This window comes from Jaculus jaculus, chromosome 18 (genome assembly GCF_020740685.1).
Source record: "Jaculus jaculus isolate mJacJac1 chromosome 18, mJacJac1.mat.Y.cur, whole genome shotgun sequence".
Lineage (NCBI taxonomy): Eukaryota > Metazoa > Chordata > Mammalia > Rodentia > Dipodidae > Jaculus > Jaculus jaculus.
Genome location: NC_059119.1, coordinates 63,206,536 through 63,227,259, shown reverse-complemented (window position 1 = coordinate 63,227,259; position 20,724 = coordinate 63,206,536). Strand labels below are relative to the sequence as shown.

The 20,724-nt window shown below is 42.3% G+C and overlaps 1 protein-coding gene across 6 annotated transcripts in view; it reads right to left on the bottom strand.

Annotated features, from left to right (window-relative positions):
• Window positions 1-20,724, bottom strand: part of Mboat2 (membrane bound O-acyltransferase domain containing 2) — a 179,247-nt gene that overhangs the window by 111,518 nt on the left and 47,005 nt on the right. For 4 of the 6 annotated variants that reach the window (XM_004660061.2, XM_045137475.1, XM_045137479.1 and 1 more), the window contains 2 exons: window positions 10,791-10,936; window positions 4,688-4,765 (listed from right to left, as the gene is read on the bottom strand). In XM_004660061.2, coding sequence (XP_004660118.2) covers window positions 4,688-4,765; window positions 10,791-10,936 — 224 coding nt within the window. The remainder of the gene's footprint in view (window positions 1-4,687; window positions 4,766-10,790; window positions 10,937-20,724) is intronic. The other 2 variants (XM_045137477.1, XM_045137478.1) reach the window with 1 other exon arrangement.

Genomic DNA, 20,724 nt, shown 5'->3' with positions numbered 1-20,724 from the left:
GCTGGGGGATCTAATCTAGATGTTCACGCCAGTGCTTGGGGATCTAATCTAGCTGTTCACATGAGTGCTGGGGGATCTAATCTAGCTGTTCACGCGAGTGCTGGGGGATCTAATCTAGATGTTCACGCGAGTGCTGGGGGATCTAATCTAGATGTTCACACGAGTGCTGGGGGATCTAATCTAGATGTTCACGCGAGTGCTGGGGGATCTAATCTAGATGTTCACGCGAGTGCTGGGGGATCTAATCTAGATGTTCACGTGAGTGCTGGGGGATCTACTCTAGCTGTTCACGCGAGTGCTGGGGGATCTAATCTAGATGTTCATGCGAGTGCTGGGGGATCTAATCTAGCTGTTCACGCGAGTGCTGGGGGATCTACTCTAGCTGTTCACATGAGTGCTGGGGGATCTACTCTAGCTGTTCACGCGAGTGCTGGGGGATCTAATCTAGATGTTCATGCGAGTGCTGGGGGATCTAATCTAGCTGTTCACGCGAGTGCTGGGGGATCTACTCTAGCTGTTCACGCCAGTGCTGGGGGATCTAATCTAGCTGTTCACGCGAGTGCTGGGGGATCTAATCTAGCTGTTCACGTGAGTGCTGGGCGATCTAATCTAGCTGTTCACGCGAGTGCTGGGGGATCTAATCTAGCTGTTCACGCGAGTGCTGGGGGATCTAATCTAGCTGTTCACATGAGTGCTGCGGGATCTAGCTTTTCAAGCGATTGCATTGGGATCTAGCTGTTCACACCACTGCTGGGGGATCTAGTTGTTCACATGAGTACTGCGGTAGTGATTCTTGCTCTGCAAATGCCTATACCTACTGAGCCATGGCTCCAGGAGTGAGAGAGAGAGAGGGAGATAAAGTGTTTTATTTTTCAAGGTAGGGTCTCACTCTAGCCCAGGCTGACCGTGTGTGTGTGTGCGTGTGCGTATGTGTGTGTGTGTATTTTATTTTTCAAGGTAGGGTCTCACTCTAGCCCAAACTCACTGTGTGTGTGTGTGTGTGTGTGTGTGTGTGTGTGTGTTTTATTTTTCAAGGTACGGTCTCACTCTAGCCCAGGCTGACTGTGTGTGTATATGTGTGTGTGTGTATATTTTTCAAGGTACAGTCTCACTCTAGCCCGGGCTGACCTTGTGTGTGTGTGTGTGTGTGTGTGTGTATTTTATTTTTCAAGGTATGGTCTCTCTCTAGCCCAGGCTGACCTAGAACACACTCTGTAGTCCCAGGCTGGCCTCAAACTCACACCTGGGATTAAAGGCTTGAGACATCCTGGCAGCACCATCTTTTCTCAGAGCTTAATTAACATAAAATTTACATGTCACAAAATTCACCTAATTTGGGTGCATAATTCAATGAGATCTAGTGAATTTATATTACAACCCACTTTTAGAATCCTTTCAGGACCCTCAAACATTTCCTCATTCCCATCTGAAGTCAGTTCTCACTCCCACCTCTGGATCCCGGCAGCCAAGGACACACTCTCTGTCACTATTTCCTGTGTGCAGAGCCTCATCTAACTAGGACCCCACGACTGCACGCTCTGGTGTCTGGCTCCTTTCAGTGCATGCAGTTTTTGTACTAGCATTCCTCGGTGTGGGTAGAACATAGTTTCCTCCCCGGCGAATGAGCGCAGGGATTGCTTACAGTTGGGGCTATTAAGAACAATACTGCCATCAACATTTACAGACAACTGTCCATAATGATATGCTTTCACCATTTCTTGGGTAGAATTACTAGATAACACGGTAAGTACATGCTTAATTTTTTCCCTTTTTATTGACAGCGTCCATACTTATAGACAACAAACCATGATGATTCCCCCTCCCCCATGTTCCCCTTCACAATGTTTATTATTTTTTTTATTAAGAGACTGCCAAACTCCTTCCCTCAGAGGCTCCTCTATGTTATGCTCCCATTAGCGAAGAATAAGGGCCTGTTTTCTCCACGGCAGCTCGCGCTTGGCAGTGACTGCTTGGGAGTGGGAAGCAGTGCTTCACTGTGGCTCCGTGCTTACCTAACAACCAGACGCTGTGCTTCATAGGCTCATTTCTATCTCTATGCAATTTTTAAAAATATATTATTTTAAATCGGGTGTGGTGGCACACACCTTTAATCCCAGCACTCAGGAGGCAGAGGTAGGACAATCACTGTGAGTTCAAGGCTACCCTGAGACTACATGATGAATAATTCCAGGTCAGCCTGGGCTAGAGTGAGACTACTTTGAGAAACCAAAAAGGGGGGGGGGGGAAGAGAGAGAATGGGCATGCCAGGGCCTTCGGCCACTGCAAACAAACTCCAGATGCATGTGTCCCCTTGTGCATCTCGCTAACATGGGTCCTGGGGAATCGAACCTGGGTCCTTTGGCTTTGCAGGCAAGCTCCTTAACCGGTAAACTATCCCTCCAGCCCTCTCTATATAATTTTGATGAAATATCTATTCAAATCTTTTGTATCCTTCCCAATTGGGCTGTTTGTTTATCCTCCTAATATGGAGTTATAAGGTCTAAACTATCAATTTTCTTTTCATTTTGTGTGCTTTTAATATCTTGCCATTGCTTCATCCAGTATAAAAAATATTTTCTATGTTTTCTTCCATGGATTGAATAATTTTTTTTTCTCACTTTCAATTCTCTGATATATCTGGTGTTCATGTCTGTGTGTGTTCTGAGAGGTGGAAGTCATTTATGTGTCTGTACATGTAGATCCAAGTTTTATAGCCCCTCGTTCAAAAAGATAATCCAGTAAACTGCCATAGTCAACCATTTGACAGGACTTGTTCTTGATTACTAGAATTTGATGACGATGTTTGAAATGAGATGGTGTAAGTATTCCGACTCTGTTCTTTATGGGATTTTCCACGTCCTTTGTATTTACACTTAAGCGCATCAGGTCAGTTTCTGCAAAGATGCCTGCTAGAATTCAGACACGGGACACACTGGAAGGACTGCCATCTTAACAGTTCCAACCTGTGAATGTGGGATTCATTTCCATTTATCTAAGTGTTCTGTATTTTGCTCAGCAACGCATTTATATTCCTAAGCATGTTATTCCCTTTGATGCTACTGTAAGCATATTTAAAAACTTCACCTTTGGACTGTTCATTTCTGACATATATGGAAAACAATTTTTGTATATTGATATTATATCCTGTAAATTTCATATTCCCTTTATACTATCATTTTTGTCTCACTATCAAACCTGGATTGGACTTGAACTCATAGTGATCCTCTTGCCTCAGTCTCCCAAATGTTGGGATTCTGGGTGTGAGCCACGACAACCTAGCTTTTCTTTATGTTTTTCTGAGTAAGATATATATATTTAAGTGCTAAATGGGTTTTACTTCAATCATAATTTCACTTCCCTTTACAAAAAAACCTATGCCAAATACAAAGCAAACATTGCTACCACTTTTTAAGAAATCTAGCTGCTTAAGAACAGTAAGTTGGGCTGGAGAGATGGCTTAGTGGTTAAGGCACTTGCCTGAGAAGCCTAAGGACACACGTTTGACTCTCCAGATCCCACATAAGCCAGACGCACAAAGGTGAGGCAAGCGTGTAAGGTCGCCCATGTGCACAAGATGGCACGTGCATCTGGAGGTCGACTGCAGTGGCTGGAGGCCTGGCACACCGAGTCTCTCTCTTGCTCTCTCATAGAAAATTACAAAATAAGAACAGTAAGTCATTAATGAAGTTCATATATTCCACTATTTGTGCTATAGCAAGTTTAAAATTATGATCTAGCAAAAATTAAAACTGTATCATAATTTTTAAAGTTGGCTTTTAAAAAAGTGTCTCCCTGCCTACTGCTCTGTTTAAGAATCCCCATGGCAAGAGTTTTCTGAGAAAAATGATTGGCCAAATCTAGTCCTATTGTCTGGAAATAAAATGTTACTTAAATACAGCCATGTTTCAATAATCTGCATTGTGTGAACAGGGTGTAAGGACTGTGTGTCCTGCATAGCCAAAAGTTTGTTATTTGGTCCATTATATAGTTTGTCAAACCCTGCTTTATGTGAATCTGTCAAAAATTGAATTCTCTGTACATTAATTAAGGAGTTAACATCCTAATGTAATGTACCTTCTCCCTTTAAATTCCTATTGGAATCTAGTCTCCAATATGAGGACAGCTAAAGTCGGGGCCTTTGGAAATGGTCACCAGGACAGAAGCTCCATAGACGGAGTATGAATCAGGCCCTCCTCCTGACGAAACTGTCCATCTTCCTCCTTGTTCAAGCCAAGAGCTCGACATCCTTGATACCCTGCTTCCTCCCCATGCTTCCCATTACTCACTCAGTCCTTCCAAACCACTCTCCAATCTAGTCACCTTACTCCATTCTTCACTGCAATCACCTATACACCAGTGGCTACTAGACAGAGGCAGCCCTGCCAATGGACATCTGGAAATATCTAGAAACATCCACTGCTGTCACAACTCAGGGCTCTCCTAGAGTACAATGGGCAGAAGCCAGGATGTGACTCAACATCCCACCACGCACAGATAAGTCCTAAATTGCAAAAGTTATTCAGCCTGAGCTGAAGTTTGAGAAATTCTGCTTTAGGTAAGCAGAAGAGTGATGCACGCTAATGGGATGAAAGCCCAGTTCAAAGTATTACAATTCAGAATTGTTTCAGTGTAATAGATCCAATTCTATGTGGGGGGGGGGGTACAGTGCTATGGACTGAGTACTCACGTGTGCATGCTTTCCGCTCCGATGATGACCATTATGCAGTAGGAAATCCCACTTTGTACAAGAAAATGTAAGGCATACCTGTAAAAAAAAAGTGATAGTACTGTTAGAAGTCACAAATGAGTTCAAATAATGTATGATAAAAAGCATTTAATGCATGATAAAATGAATACTAAAAAATTCTCATATGCAAAATATACAAATACAAAAAGGTCCAAAGCCTAAATGACCTTCTGTAAACACCCCGGGGAACAAGTCCCATAGTTCAGGCCCCAGGAGCTAGATAAAGAAAATCAACCCTAGCATTCTACATTTCTTAGCAACAATGAAAGCAGGGTGGGGTTGTATGGCTCGAGGATAACATCTTTTTTTATATATATAACTAAAGACACAATTACTTTAAAAAAGAAGTGATACATACAGATTTCAGAAAAGCCCTGATAGAATACCGCTATTTCCCCAAACTTCTCCAATACCAGCTTTGTACTTTTTTCTTACCTTTTAAACAATATCACTCACAAAACAACCAAAACCTCCAGGTCTTATGATTTACTAAAAATACCTAAATCTAGTCTCAAAGCATGGTGGCTCTAATCAAATAAACTTCCTTCGGTAAATCCAGTCATCTGATACTTTGCTATGGTGAATTTGCAATTTTTTCTGGCTTGTATGACACAGTAATTTCTAATATTCTAATACAGATCAACTGTTTAAAAAAGAGAACTAATTTATCTATGTACTTCACAAAATTAAAGTAGAATGTAATTTGGATCTGTGGGATTAAAATCAAGCCACACTATCCATGGGATTATATACACATGTGTACACATGCATGTTCTCTTTTCTCTTGCCCCTCTCTTTTTCTGTCTCTTTCCCCCTTCAACTTTCTTTTCCCTTTTTGGTGACATACTTTATGGTAAAATATATAAAAATCATGTGTAAGAATCTTAACAGATGACTAAAATTACTTTCAAAAAATAAAAAAAAATTACTTTCAATTTCATTATTACGGGGATAATAGCAGGTACCCTGAATGTGGAAAAGTTGCTTAAAATGTGAAGACATTTTTCCACAGGCCTATTATAAATAAGGAGTCGCTCTAAGGCAGGTCTACTGAAGGTATGTCCAAAGTGGGTCAGTCTGTCTCTATTCCCTCTTATGCATGCACACCCATATGCACTCAAAAAATAGTGAGGGTCTGGAGTACTGCTATAATTAGAGAACTCCAAGGAGGCAGAAAATCCTATACAAATATAAATGAAAATAAAACAAACCTCTTTGTTTAAAAACATAATTAAAATTCATACTTTCAAAATTATCTACCAGGGCTGAAGAGATGGCTTAGTGGTTAAGTGCTTGCCTGTGAAGCCTAAGGACTCTGGTTCGAGGCTTGATTCCCCAGGACCCACGTTAGCCAGATGCACAAGGGGGCGCAGGGGCATCTGGAGTTCGTTTGCAGTGGCTGGAGGCCCTGGCGTGCCCATTCTCTCTCTCCCTTTCTCTCTCTGTCTGTTGCTCTCAAATAAATAAAAAATAAACAAAAAAATTATCTACCAATGCTTCACTTACAGCCTGAGCATGGTTCTAGACACCAGAAGGGCATTTAAAACTGACTGTTAAACGCATTAAAGGTATTTATCTTAAACAAGAAAAACTATGTTCGAGTACTGCTGAAGAAATTTTTCCCTTTTCTGGATAAATTTCCTTGGAACATGAGGAGATGAGACAATTTTGAAGCTAAGTTTTATTTCTCAAACACAATTCTGGTGCCTTAGATGGCCTTCAGGTGCCTACTTTCTTGGCATGCCTGGCATTTTGGGGCACAGTATAACATTTGGGCAGCCACCTGCTGGAGCAGTTTCTGCTCCTGGGGTAATATAGGTGTCTTAGCACTGACCTGATCTGCATGCACCTCTGTTCTGTTGACTTTCTTAGGTACCTCACTGGTGATGTTTCTCAGTGTCCTGTGCTGAGCTATCACACTCGTCCTCATTAGTAAGATGGGCATAATAAATATGTAATAGCCACATAAGCTTTGCTAGGATGCCACAAAAACACATGAAAAGTATTGACAAGCACCCAAATATTAAAAGTAATTAGTAAGTAAAAGCTAGTCTATCTTAAGTTGACTTTTAGGATAAATCGATCCAACGCTTATCATTTCAGAGGTGAAGAACTGTGGTCACATACCTAGTTAGTTATCTAGCCCCCACAAAAACACAAGTTGTTTCTGGCCAACATGTCCACTGACCAATTCTTTAAAGGCTGGAGTAGGAGTGGATGAATAATAATCTTTCCAACTGCTTAAGCACTTTGAAAATAAAATGATGCTTTATCCCAAAACACTTCAACTTATCTTTAGATAATATATTTTATGTAGATGTGGCTAAGCATTGTGCTATGAATTTCAAATAACACTAAAGGTAGGTGGAAAATTTATTTCTAACAAAATAAAAGTTTTAAAATAGTCAAAATACCTCTTTGATCATTCAACTAATTTTTAGAGGTTTTAAAAAAATTTTCATTTTGGCAGTGATAGTGTCAAAACCAAGGCTTCATAGATGCTAAGGCAAGTACTCTACCATGAGCTACACCTCCTGTTCCTAATGTCTACTTTCTGAAAACTACTGGCCTGGACACTGGAAATACAAGAATAGTCAAGATAACCAAGATAGTGTATCCTCAGAGAGCTCCCAATCTCAGGAGAGATCAGGTAAGTAGCTATTGCAAAAGTAGTAAAAAACATTAGGGGCTGCAGAGATGGCTTATTGGTTTAGGTGCCTGCCTGAAAAGCCCAAGGACCTATGTTTGACTCTGCAGGTCCCATGTAAGCCAGACGTACAAAAGTGACACAAGCGCTCAAGATTGCACATGCCCACTAGGTGGCGCAAGTGTCTGGAGTTCAACCACAGTGGCTGGAGGTGCTGGCATGCCAAGTCTCAATCTCTCTCTCTTTCTCATAAAAAATAAAAAGATTAAAAAAAAACAGTAACAAAGAGAGATGATAAACACAAAAATTCCCAATCTAGATCACCAACTAGATAATGGTAATAACACAGACTGAGCATCCCTAATCCACAAATACACTCTAAATGTTTCCAGTTTCGGAGCATTCTGGAATGTAACTTTGTTTATTAGATGCATTCAACCAGTTAACTTTATGCAAATGTTCCAAAGTCTGAAATACTACAAAATCAGAAACACTTCTGGTTCCAAGAATTTCACGCAAGGACCACTCTGTGACGGACAAGTCTGAGTTCCAGCGTTCGCTCTGAATGACCTTCATCTCATGCTTTTCCTGAGGTGCTAGGGCTTCAAGCCTCACACTGGTCGGAGATAGTTAAACAGCATGTCCAAAGCCATATAGCTACCAGACCTAGACACTCACTCAGGTCCAACCCAGGTCTGCCTGACTTCTGAGCTTTTATCACCTTACACTTCGTTTGTGTTTCTTGTTTGAGGCAGGGTCTCGCTGTGCAACCCTGGTTGGCCCCAAACTCACTATGTAGACCTGGCTGTATGTTATCCTTCTGTCTCTTACTCCTGAGTGCTGGGATTAAAGACATGCATCATTACCCAATACTTTTATCAAAGATATTTAAATGAAGAGATATAATTGTTACAAATTTGTAGGCAATAGTTAAAAAAAAAAGATGAGGCCAAACAGAAGTGGGCAAAATGAGCAATTATACTTATAGAGCAAACATGGTCTCCAAAGTGAAGTTGTAAAAATTAGTAGGAGATGGGATTGCCTTTAAGCCTAAAAACTGAAGTGCTTCTTAAAAACTGCAAAGCAGAAGGGGCAGGATGGTGTATGCCTTTAGTCCCAGCACTTGGGAGGCAGAGGTACGAGAGTTCGAGGCTACCCTGACACTACATAGTGAATTCTGGCTCACCATGGGCTAGAGTGAGACCCTACCTCAAAAGCCCCCCGCCCCATGCAAAGCAGGGCTGGAGAGATGGCTGAGCAGTTAAGGCACTTGTCTGTGAAACCTAAGAACACCTGTTTGAATCTCCAGGTCCCACATAAGCCAGACACACAGTAATGCAAGCATGCAGTATCGCATATGTGCACAAGGCGACGCACGCATCTGGAGTTTTCCTCAGCAGCTGAAGGCCCTGGCATGCCCATTCTCTCTCTCTCACTATGCCTCTTTCTCTGTCTCAAATAGATAACAATAAATTTTAAAAATGCAATGCAAAAGAATGCTTCTTCATTAACTAATTCCAACTAGCAAAGAGCCCCATTACACATGGTATCCCTCTTCCTAAAAAGGAAGGAATATAAAAAGTTTGTTCCTTAAGAAAAGAACAAAGAATTCAATTTTAAAAATCCCTGTTACCATATGTAACTTGAAATTTAGGACTGCTGACTTTGACATTACAGCCAGGTTACTTTGCACCGTTATTAAGCATTCAAGAAGGGTTATGACAAGGGAGTCCTTCCTCAGAGAAGAAGAGTTAAGTGACGAAATTCACCCTTACCTCTGGCCCTGCCTCCACGTCCCAGGACACCCACCGTACCCATCTACTGTTGCCACAGACCACAAAGTGAAGGTACCCAGGGCCATTCTAAGTAGAAGCCTTCTCCAACCCTTCATTTGAAAATACGAATACATAAGGGATATTGAAGTTATCTCTGTAAGGGTAGGGATCGACTGAGCTATGTTTCAAAACACTCTAGAAAAACAGGTTGGTAAAGAAATAGAAGAAAAATGGTAGCGTTTTAATTATTGTCAAAGCTAGCTAGGTAAAGAGCATCATTCTCTGCATGCCTGTGTTTGCAAAGTCCCAGAGTGTTTTAAAACATGTACTAGCCCTTCTGGGAAGGGGAACAGAAATGTAAGGAAACCTCGATGATATGAATGTGATGTTGTCAAGGAAGTAAAGGTCTCATTCCTGTAAGATATCATAGTGAAATCTCAATACCACCCATATCTATCTGTGCCGATGCCTTTGCCTAGCAGAGAGCTGGCACAGGACAATATGGTAGATGTGATACATTTCCAGTGCTTGCTTTTTTTCCATAATTTCTAAGAAACATTTGCAATTGCCAGAAGCAAAGAGCAGGTTAAGAAATGCCAGTGCATTCAACTTTCAAGAGGAAACACAAACCACCTCCCAGAATAAACAGAGAAGTGCTTCTATACGGGTCCCACAGGCTGTGCACGCTACAACAGAGGAGGCCTCCGCAGAGCAGGTGAGTTCGTTTCTACTCACTCAAAGAAGCCTAGTCTCCGACAGCCAGCTGCCTGCGGAGGAGCGCGCTGAGCCCTCTCCCATGAGCAGTGAGTTCTAGGACAAGGGCCCACGGCGAGCGCTCACCCAGGAGTCCCAGAGGAGCCTTTACTGAGAGGCTACACTGCCTGCTTCTCCAGGAGAGGTAACATTTCTGTACTGAAAGCTCTCAGGCTAGTCCAGTGAGGAAGACTGGGGACTAGCTGGAGGAATCACACATCCATGACAAGGATCATACATAAAAAGCTTTCCACTACAAATAATTTTTTTCTCTATCAAGAATGTTTTAAAAAGCCATCTTTGTTAATGGGACAATCTAACAAAAAAACAGTACGAGAGTCATTCAATGAGCTTCACTAGACTCTTAAAAGCCTATTGCACAGTGAAAACTCAAATATACAACCAAAAAATTTGTAGCCTGGCATGGGCGCACATGCCTTTAATCCTAGCACTCAGGAGGCAGAGGTGGGGGATCGCTGTGAGTTTGAGGCCAGCCTGGGACTACAGAGTGAATTTCAGGTTATCCTGGGCTACAGCAAGCCTTACCTCAAAAAACCAAAAACAAAAAAAATGTAGATGGTTAATTTGTCTTGGCATAAAAAGCAACTCATGACTGACTGCCTTCATGTACTTTTGTGTACTTTTTCATAAATTACAAATAGCAACTTTTAAGACCAACCTTAAGAGAAACCCTAGCCCTATTTTTTTGCTTTTAATACTAAAAATAAAAATTTTGAAAGTGGCTTTGAAGGAACACTTTATAAGTACATCCAAGAGCAAAACCCTGCACAATGTATCATTCTACACACTCATTTCTCAAATATATCTAAATAGTCTTCATTTAAACAGGATCAAAACAATTACTTACCATCCAAAGCAAAAAAATGCAAGATAAAGGCCCAAAAGGGTAGCAACTATGTGTCTTATAAAAGAGCTAGTTTTGCTTGAGTGTAGATAAATTCGAAACCAAATGGCTGCTAACAAGGCAAAGAGTTGGCACACTACAAAGTTGACCTGTAAAGAAAAATTAAAATTTCATATTAGCAACAGACTTGAATTTGGCATTTGATGTTACATTTAAATTCTAAAACACGATGGTTATATAAAACTTTGATCTAGTTTACAAAAAAAAAAAAACAAAAACAAAAACAAAACCGAGAGGAGTCTAAGTAATTAGACATGTATATGTCTACTGCATGCATGCTGGGTGCACTACACCTGGCAAGGGAAGGGCATCCCAGGGGTGAGGAGCGGGGTGCTACAAGAACGTGGGCAACAGTTTGTGGGCACTCCTGGAAAGCACGGGACATGCTATGAGTCAAGGGACAGAAAAACTTCCAGTGACTTAGGTGGCTCTACAGCTGGTTGAAAGTAGAGCTCCAAGTTTCCCATAATGCTCCCAAACAGGATCCCTCCCTCAAGACCCGGCAGCTATGAGAGCACTTGGAGCTGCAGGCTGGGCTGGACGTGGGGCTGTTCCTGGAGGTGAAATCGCAGGAAGCTGCTATGGTCTACACAGTGCTGTGGTTTAGCTAGAGGATGGCCGAGATGAATGACAGCAGATAAGGCAGAGGGAGCAGGGAGGGAGGGGGACTGTCACACATGCCGTGATAACGTCTGTCCCTCAGCCATGCTCCTCTCGCACGCGGAGAAGCAGAGAAGTGTGACTAAGTGAGCCGTGCTTCCCTCTCCATTGACAGAAATGTAAAGGCTCAAGGAAAATTGCCTTTTGTCTCTTGCAAGGCTCTCTCTCACTGCATGTTAAGCAAAATACATCTTAAAGCTTGTAAATAAAAGATACCTTTGCCTAAAGACACAGACAAGTAAGTTCTTGTCCTACATTACACAGAGAAAAACAGATTGTTAAATGTTGTCTGAGAGACCTTTGTTCTCTGAAACACACTGAATACAAGCAAAAAGTCTTTCTATAGGTTCTAACACTTATTTTTCCACAAAAAAGTTCTAGCAGTATTTTTGAAAGTTAAGCCAAAAGTAATTATGTCCAAAAAATTAATACTCTCCCTCCACAGAAGAACTACTCATATCTACATAGCTTCTAATAGTTTACAAACTTTCAAACACCTCAGTCCCTTCTCTCAAATCTCTTAATTTAACAATGGACAAAGTGCGAAAGATCTAAAAATGCGAAAGGTCAGCACTGTCCCAGGACAGCTTCAGAATCAACCAGAACATACAAACAAGGTGCTGCAGTTAATATTAAAGTGTCTTCAAAGGGCTTTCAGAAAGCGCTGTAAAGACACCACAAAGCTGGAGCTGGGAAATAAGTCAGAACCATATCCAAACATAAGACCACTCTCCAATATCAAGCTACCATCAATCATGGGCTACAAGAGGACCTACACCTATTAAACTCTCTATAAAAAAAAAGTAAGGGTTATCTCATTTGTCCTGGTGCTAACTTACTCTCCGTTGGAGAATCTGCTTCTCTTTTTCAGATAGATGCAGATCCTAAGGAGAGAGCCACCCCATCATACCTCAAAAGGGCCCCGGCTGAAACTAAGGAAAATTAGCGAAACAAGCAAGGGTGCTATTTTCCTGATGAACCAGATACCAGCACAAGGGGGAAGGAGACCAACACAGAGAAAAATCAATGCCTACCAAATCAGAGAGCCAGAGCCCCAGAAGCCCCCAATACCTCATCACTGAAGCAGACCAAAAATGAACCCAACATGGCTCAGGGAAATTTTGCAGAAGAGGGGGCGGAAAGAATGTCAGAGCCACATGTTGGGTCATGATATGCAGAGACATTTATTGTACCAATAACTGTGGGCTAACTCCACAATTCATGACCCATATACCTCAATAAGGAGGGGCCAATGGGGAGGGGGTAGGTCATGGATGAGCCTAATAATGGTACCAAACTGCCTGTACTTGCAGAATAGAAAACTAATAAAATAAAATAAAATAAAGACACCACAAAGGAAAGAGCCCAAGGGAATGAATGTCACAAAACAAGTGGACAAAGCCAGAGCAGTAATTCCCAATCCCAGCAGGTCTCCATGACCCTCTGGGATTCTTTCTCCCTACTGCTCATTGATTCCCAAACATGTATGCACACTGATACAATATGGAACAAAGTGTGACTGTTCTAGAAGCATTCTAAGACTGCTGACATAAAATTTTAGATAGTGTTTGTAAGCACTTGCTCTTAACACCTGTCTTTCCGATCAAGAAAATGAGATCAGGCCTCAGTCTAGACACTGGCTCTGTATTTGGGCACACAAGCATAAGTATGCATATATAAAGTCGAAGCCCAAACACAGGTTTTGGTAAGCTTTAAGGCATGAGAGTCACTGTGCTGCACAATAGGACAGCCTAAGGAAAAAAATTACCGTAAAAGAAGCGCTCAGGCATGAAAGCGCGCGTGAGCGCACCGTGTGGGAGAGGAAGAAGGCGTCAGGCATGAGAGGCTTTGCATGTCATGCTAAGGCAGTCTACACTGATGAAAAGGGACCCAGCACACCACCTCTCTCAGAAGACACACAGCAAGGGTGTGGACAGAGACACAACAGAAGGCTGCCATTCCAGTCCCCTGGTAAATGGAGGGACTCAACTTGCTCAGAGGGAGGAAAGGGGCCTTTCCAAACAACACTGGCCACCAGAGGGATAAGAGAATGGGAAAAGGCAAAAGCCATGGGAGGGGTTGGAGACATGGCTTAGCAGTTAAGGCTCTTGCCTGCGAAGCCCAAGGACCCAGATTCAACTCCCCAGAACCCACATAAGCCAGATGTACATGGTGGTGCATGCATCTGGAGTTCATTTGCAGTGTCTGGAGACCCTGTTATGCCCATCCTCCCTCCCTCTCTCCCTCTCCCTCCCCCCTCCTCTCGCTCTCGCTCTCGCTTTTGCTCTCGCCCTCACTCTCTGCCTCTATCACAAAAAGTAAATAAATAATGTCTTTAAAGCCAACAACATGAATAAAGACTGGGAAATACAGGAAGGAGTGGTCTGTGGAAGATGAATTCTACCTTGAGAACGCTTGGCTTAAGAGAGCTCAGGGGACAATTGTACACATCCAAACATGGCTCAGAAGTCTGGAACAAGCAAGGCAGATGTGAATCTGGAAGCAGAGGGGGCAAGTGAAGGAAAGCTACAAAGAGACACGATGACTTTAGCCAGAATCCTTAAACCTGCAATGCTCACATCCAAAGCCAAGAGCAAGCAGCTTCTAAGAACATTAGAACAACAAGATTGGGGGGGGGGAACGTGGAACTCACAGGCAGGAAGTCCCTATCAGACATCTAGTTTGGTGACTTCACTAGTGATCATGGTAAAAGTAGCTGGAAACTCCCAGCACTGCATTTTATAGCTGAAAAAACTAAGCCACAGTATTCAGATGACCTGACTAAAACCACACAGAATAAAAAATGACTCCCACATTTTCCACTAATGGCCAGGATAACTGTGCAGGAGACAGGACCACGCGGGGAACGTGGCCTCACCTACAAAGAACTCTGAAGTGAGTCACAGTCCCTGAGTTGAGTCTGGGTTGAGCACAGAGGCTCAGGAATTAGGGGAAGGGGCAGTCTCTCCCCTGCCCGAGGGAAGCCCGCACACCCCAGTCGGGGGTTCTGCAGCAGACCCATAGAACCGGGACCATGATGGGAACTTGAGGAAGAGGGAACACCACAGCTCACCTCAAGACCTGCAAGACAACCAGATGGAAAAGTCCCGATTATTTGTGTGTGGCTCTGCTAGAAAAGACTGGAAGACACATACACCCAGACATTCAAATATTCTTTTGAAAGGTCTTACATGTAAAATTTTCCCAAAAGGAAGTCATATATAAGTCCTTCTTCCACGGATGGGCAAAGGAGTCCTGGGAAGAAAGGGGGGGCAGGAAAAGAAACACACACAAAAAACTTGTGTGCCTGAGCCTCCCAAATCCTGGAAGGACCAACACAGCTACAATTCAAGCTAGACATTATGTCCTGAATACACAGTTACCTCACCTAGTCACACGGTCTTGAACCAACTTGAGCACTGAGCCCAAGGTCACAGAAAGGAAGGAGTGGAGCCTGACTGACTGGCGGCTGTCCCACGGCCGCGTCTTTGCTAAGTCAGCCTCCACTTCCAGAGCAAGTCTGAAGATCAAACTTGAGTGCCACGGGCAGGATTCCAAGTGAGATGCTGCTCTCTGCCAGACACTTACATCCTATCTCCCAAAACACAGACACAAGGCTGCTTCACATAGCTGATAAACACCTTCCAAAATACTTCCATGTGGTGCCTGGTGTAACGGCAGTCATCTGTAACGCCAGCACCCCTGCTTGGGCAGAGGCATGGCGAGACCAACTTCATTTCATAGCAAACTCTAGGCAAGCCTTGGCTGAACAGTGAGATCCTGTCTCAAAAAAAAAAAAGTGTACATTTGGCTTGATACTGGTCAACTTTTTCTTTTTTAACAAGCTTTCTTCTAAACAGAGAGTTTAGTCTAAAGACTTTATGTTCATATATCTTGTTGAAAATATAGTCAGTTCTGCCTATCTGTAGGCTCACAGTCAGTTTCAACCAATCACAAGTTCAAGATATTTGAAAAAGGAAAAAAGTATCCGTACCAAATATATGCAGACTTTCCTTGTCATTATTTCCCAAACAATACAGTATAGCAGTATAACTATTTGCATAGCATTTTGTGTTGTATTGAGTATTTCGAGAAATCTAGAGATGATTTAAAATGTGCACAGGGAATATGAATTCTATGTCATTTTATGCAAGGACTCTGACAGTCATAGATGTTGATATCTAGCAGGGACCTTGAACCAATCTCCTCAATATGGACGAATGTCTGTATCCTCCTCAAATGACTTAACATTTGAAGTCGTGAATTTTCTTTAGAATTCATTCATCGCAAGTTAAGAGACGGAGGTGCAGACGTAATATAAAAAGCAAACAAAAGCAATGATGAAAAATCTTAGCTACTTTAAGACTGACTTACGGCATACCCCATTTTACATAAGAGCCTCTTTTTTTGAACAGCTGCACATGAAAACACTTATGAGGCCACAGCTCTAGATATAACAAACAGGTGGCTCTTTAAAATGCTTGTTCAAAGTGAAGTGGCAAACTGTATTTTCCTCGATACCTAGAAACTTCTCTAACACTTAACAACTTGGGGATAGAGCTTGAATGCCAACTTATGCCACTTCAAAGAAAAAACAACACGATTAGCTTATGTTTAAGGACATTCAAAGAAGGTAATAATGTCTTAAGATAAATATGTAAAAGCATAAAGTATTTTAAAAACAAATATCATAAAATAAAACACTACAAGTTATTTTTAACCACATAAAGACTTTTTTAAAATTATCTATTTATTAATATGGAGAGAAAGGGGGGGGGAGAATGGGTATACCAGGACCTCCAGCCACTGCAAATGAATTCCAGGTGCCTGTGTCATTTTATGCACCTGGCTTTATGTGGGTACTGGGGAGCTGAACACAGGTCATTAGGTTTTGCAGGCAAGTGCCTGAATCACTGAGCATCTCTCTAGTCCTTGCAGGCTTTTGAGACAAGCTCTTACACTGCAGTCCAGGCTGTCCTCAACTCACTCTGTAGATTTCCGTAAAGCCACGGAAATCCACCTGCCTCAGTCTCCTAAGTGCTTGGATTATAGAAGTGAACCACCATACTGAGAAGTGACCATATAAAGATTTTAAAGATTACATATAGCAAAATGGAGGGAATAAAAAAATAAAAAGTGGGGGAAATTTTTGCAAGAGTTTCTTATTTAAAATGCAAAGCTCTTGGGCTGGAGAGATGGCTTTAGCAGATGAGGCATTTGCCTGCAAAGCTAAAGGACCCAGGTTTGATTTTCCAGTACCCATGTAAGCCAGCTGCATATATATATATGTATATATATTGTATATATATACTTGTATATATATATATATATATGTATATATATATATATATATATATATATATATATACACACACACATACATACACACACACACACAAACACACACATATACTAGATAAGAAACTATTTCCTACATAACAGTTTAAACAAAGGAAAATTACACATTGTAACTGACAAAGTGGAAAAAACTGTGCACACATAAGAAATATTTAACAAAGGGTTCGTATTAAAAATGTACTCCAGCTGGAGGTGGTGGCGCATGCCTTTAATCCCAGCACTCGGGAGGCAGAGGTAGAAGGGTCACCGTGAGTTCAAGGCCAACCTGAGACTATACCCTGAATTCCAGGTCAGCCTGGGCTAGAGTGAGACCCTAAACCTGAGGAAAAACAAAAGCGTACTCCATCCAGCAGTGGTGGTGCATGCCTATAATCACAGCTACTCAGGCAGCTGATGCAGGAGGACTACCAAGTTCAAGGTCAGCCTGGGCTACACAGCCATACTCTCTCAAAAACTAGTCATAGAAACATAAAAAAAAAAAACGAAAAAAGAAAAATATGACATGGAGAACAGAAACTAGCATACAAGTCACAGAACAAACTAGATATAATTAGATGTTTTTAATGTGGTAAACACTTAAGATAATCTGTATGTTTTGACATGGAAAAATTACCAAGCTATATCATTAAGTGAAAAGTACAAGTTGTAACACCAAGGAAAAATCTAATCTATTCATATATATCCTTTCATTAAGTGTGTATGCCACACCTCCCATATGCCCACTACGCACTTACCTGCGCGCTTGACATGACCATAGTCTACACAAGGCGAGGTATGTATTCTATACATCATGAATTGTAGGTAACTTGACAGTCACCAAGTGTGCAGCAGGCACATTTACATCAGAGCCCATTATGCCAACCACAGGCAATTGTGCTTCTGTATATTCAGGCCTAGAAAAGCTAGATACCAAACCATCACATGTGGTTCCTCCTACAGAGTAATGGTGAAGAGGCCTGAGACTAGAGATGCCCCAGCACCTGCGAGCCTCCATGCAAACGGAGCTTCTACTTCAGGCTCTTTGCCAACCCTGTCCTCACCATTCCCCACAAGAATATTTACCTATTTTAGAATAGTTGTAGTATTCTCCAGTACAGTTTCATACTTTCACCACCTGCACATTTTACATATTGCTTTCATTTATTTATTTATTTATTTTCAAGCAGAGACAGAGAGAGACAGACAGAGAGAAGGGGTACACCAGGGCCTCCAGCCATTGCAAACAAACTCCAGATGCATGTGGCACTTTATGCATCTGGCTTTACATGGTTACTGGGGAATCAAACACAGGTCATTAGGCTTTGCAGGTAAGTGCCTTAACCACTGAGCAATCTCTACAGCCCTATTTTACACAATGTATTTGCTTTGAGTGCTTGACTTTATAAATGGTGAAAAACAGAATGTAACCTCCTAAAATTATTAGTACTTGTATTTATCTATGTTGATTACACATAGCTCTGTCCATCTTCTGGTCTGTGTTTAGTATGTGTTGGGTGAACAGCTTGAGTAAGACTTGAAGGCAGGTGATGTCAACTTGGACAGATAGTGCCACGTTGCTCTCTGGAGGAACACCAGCCTATTCACACCTCCACCTAGCAGTGTGAGTCCCACTCCTTCACAGCTCTGCAGTTGGTGCTGCCAGACTTTTAATTTTTGTAAAAGTGATGAATATTAGTTGTTCCCTTGCTATTTCTGAATTTGTATTTCCTCTGGCTACTAGTCATTTTCTTCCACATATCTATTGGACATTTAGTTTCCACTTGATATACTCTGCCTATTTTTCTACTGGTTTAATATTCCTCATGACCTTTTTTTGTTTTTTTTTTGAGGCAGAGTCTCACTCTAGCCTAGGCTGACCTGGAATGCACAAAGTTGTCTCAGGGTGGCTTTGAACTCATGGCCATCCCACTACCTCTGCCTCCCAAGAGCTGTGATTAAAGGCAGGCGCCACCACTCCTGATATCTCCTCGTGATGCTTTTACACAAAGAATTCTTTATTTGAAACTGATGTTTTGCAGACAACATCGGTCAGTCCATGGCCTGCATTTTATGTGTGTCTGGTTCTTTTCCAGGGGCCGTTTCCTCTGTGGTGCGTGCGCGCTTTGGCTTTAGGTGCCACACTGAAGCTATAACACATGAACAGGTAGATACACATCTGTGGGCTTCTGGGCGTCTAAAAGAGCAAAAGAAAACAGTTCCAATGTGATCATATCACTGAGTGAGAAAACCAGGAATCTGAATCTTCACTTTGGTCATGCACACACTTACTTGTATCTATTCCCTGCTTAAACCCTAGTGCTCCCAGAGCGACCAGTCTCTCTTTCAGTTTTGATGGCTATTTTTCCTTTGTGTATCTGTGTGACCCAGACTGCACAAGCGTGGCTGGGAGGTTGTTTCCCAGAGCATGCACAACTTGCTGGTGGCACATCACTGCCAAATGTCACCCACGCTTCCAGCAACTATTAACTGCCAACAACTCCTCAAGGAGGGATGGGGACCCCGTGACCCCCCATCACCCAGGACTGAATCCTGAGGGGCCCACTCTGCACCACTCAGGGCTGAGAGCCAAGGAAATACTGGAACTGCCTGACTGTGTACTCTGAAAGGTACAAAATGATTCTTGTCACCTTCCTAGAGGATGGCTCCTGAAGACAGCACAATCCTCTTCTCTATCGTAAGCCATCCTGATGGGCAGAATAAGGAGTGTTGGAATCCAACTGTTAGTAATTCACAATATGCTCTTAGACAAGTTGCTAATCTCTTTCAAATTCTGGACAGAAATCAATAGTTTTCATGTAGATAAATAGCCAGTCGGAAGATGTAATAAAAGACCAAAACCCCATGCACAATAACAAGAAATACTAAGTAGCTAAAAATAATATTAAAAATCTTAAATAGGCAAAATTTAAATGCTATAGGAAAGAGATTTTAAAACACATGAATATGCAAAAAGGCACACTGTTCTTGGACAAGAAGAATCAGTATCATGAAGATGTTAATTTTCCCCTGCATCAATCTTTAATTTAAATCCACCCAAGAACTGCCAATAGGCTGCTTTAAAAATGAAAAAAAAAAAACCACCTTGGTTTTAAAGTTAGTATAGATACAGACACCTCAGATGGTCAGGAAGTAAAAAAATGGACTACCCCTTTTGAGTTTATAAGCCAAGAGGAGGAACCGAAAGATCAAATGTAACGGGAATGCCAGAGGTAGATTCAAACATCTAATGAGGTGATGTTCTGACATATTTGTGTTTTGGTTTTCTCTAAGGTTCTGGCTCGTAACACCTTCTCAGGCGAGCCAAGAAATGAGAATCTCCCTTCCCCAAGGGAGGTCATATGAGCTCTAACCTTTCCTTGGCTTTCTGTATTTCCATACAGACATTTCCCTCTGTTCTTTCATACAGAAACCCCTGTCACACCCTTGTCTGCATGGGTTGGAAGGTCCTCCACGCTCCTGGAATGCCATGCAGAGAGGCCAAGAAGAAGCAGGTAGGCCTTGCTGGGCTTCCCCACTCTCTTAGCTGGTGCCCTGTTTGTGCCTCAAGTATGCCCACACAAGCAAGTCTCCATAACAACGCAGTAGGGCGGCATTCAGCGCTTCCTAATCGTTGAGCACATGGGGGTGAGGGCACCACAGGAGCGCCGTGCCTGTCGCAGACCTGCCCAGATGGCTCTTCTCCTGCAGCCTTTGTCATAGTCGTTATGAGAATCTGGAGACACGGTTGTTCCGGAGTTTCCTGAGCTGCTCGAGCAAACCTAGGAGGGGGCATGGGGACCGCAGGAAATTTAACTTGGGAAGACGAACCACACTTCCAGGTAGATGTGTCAGGCTGAGCTGGTATAGACATGTAGCCTGT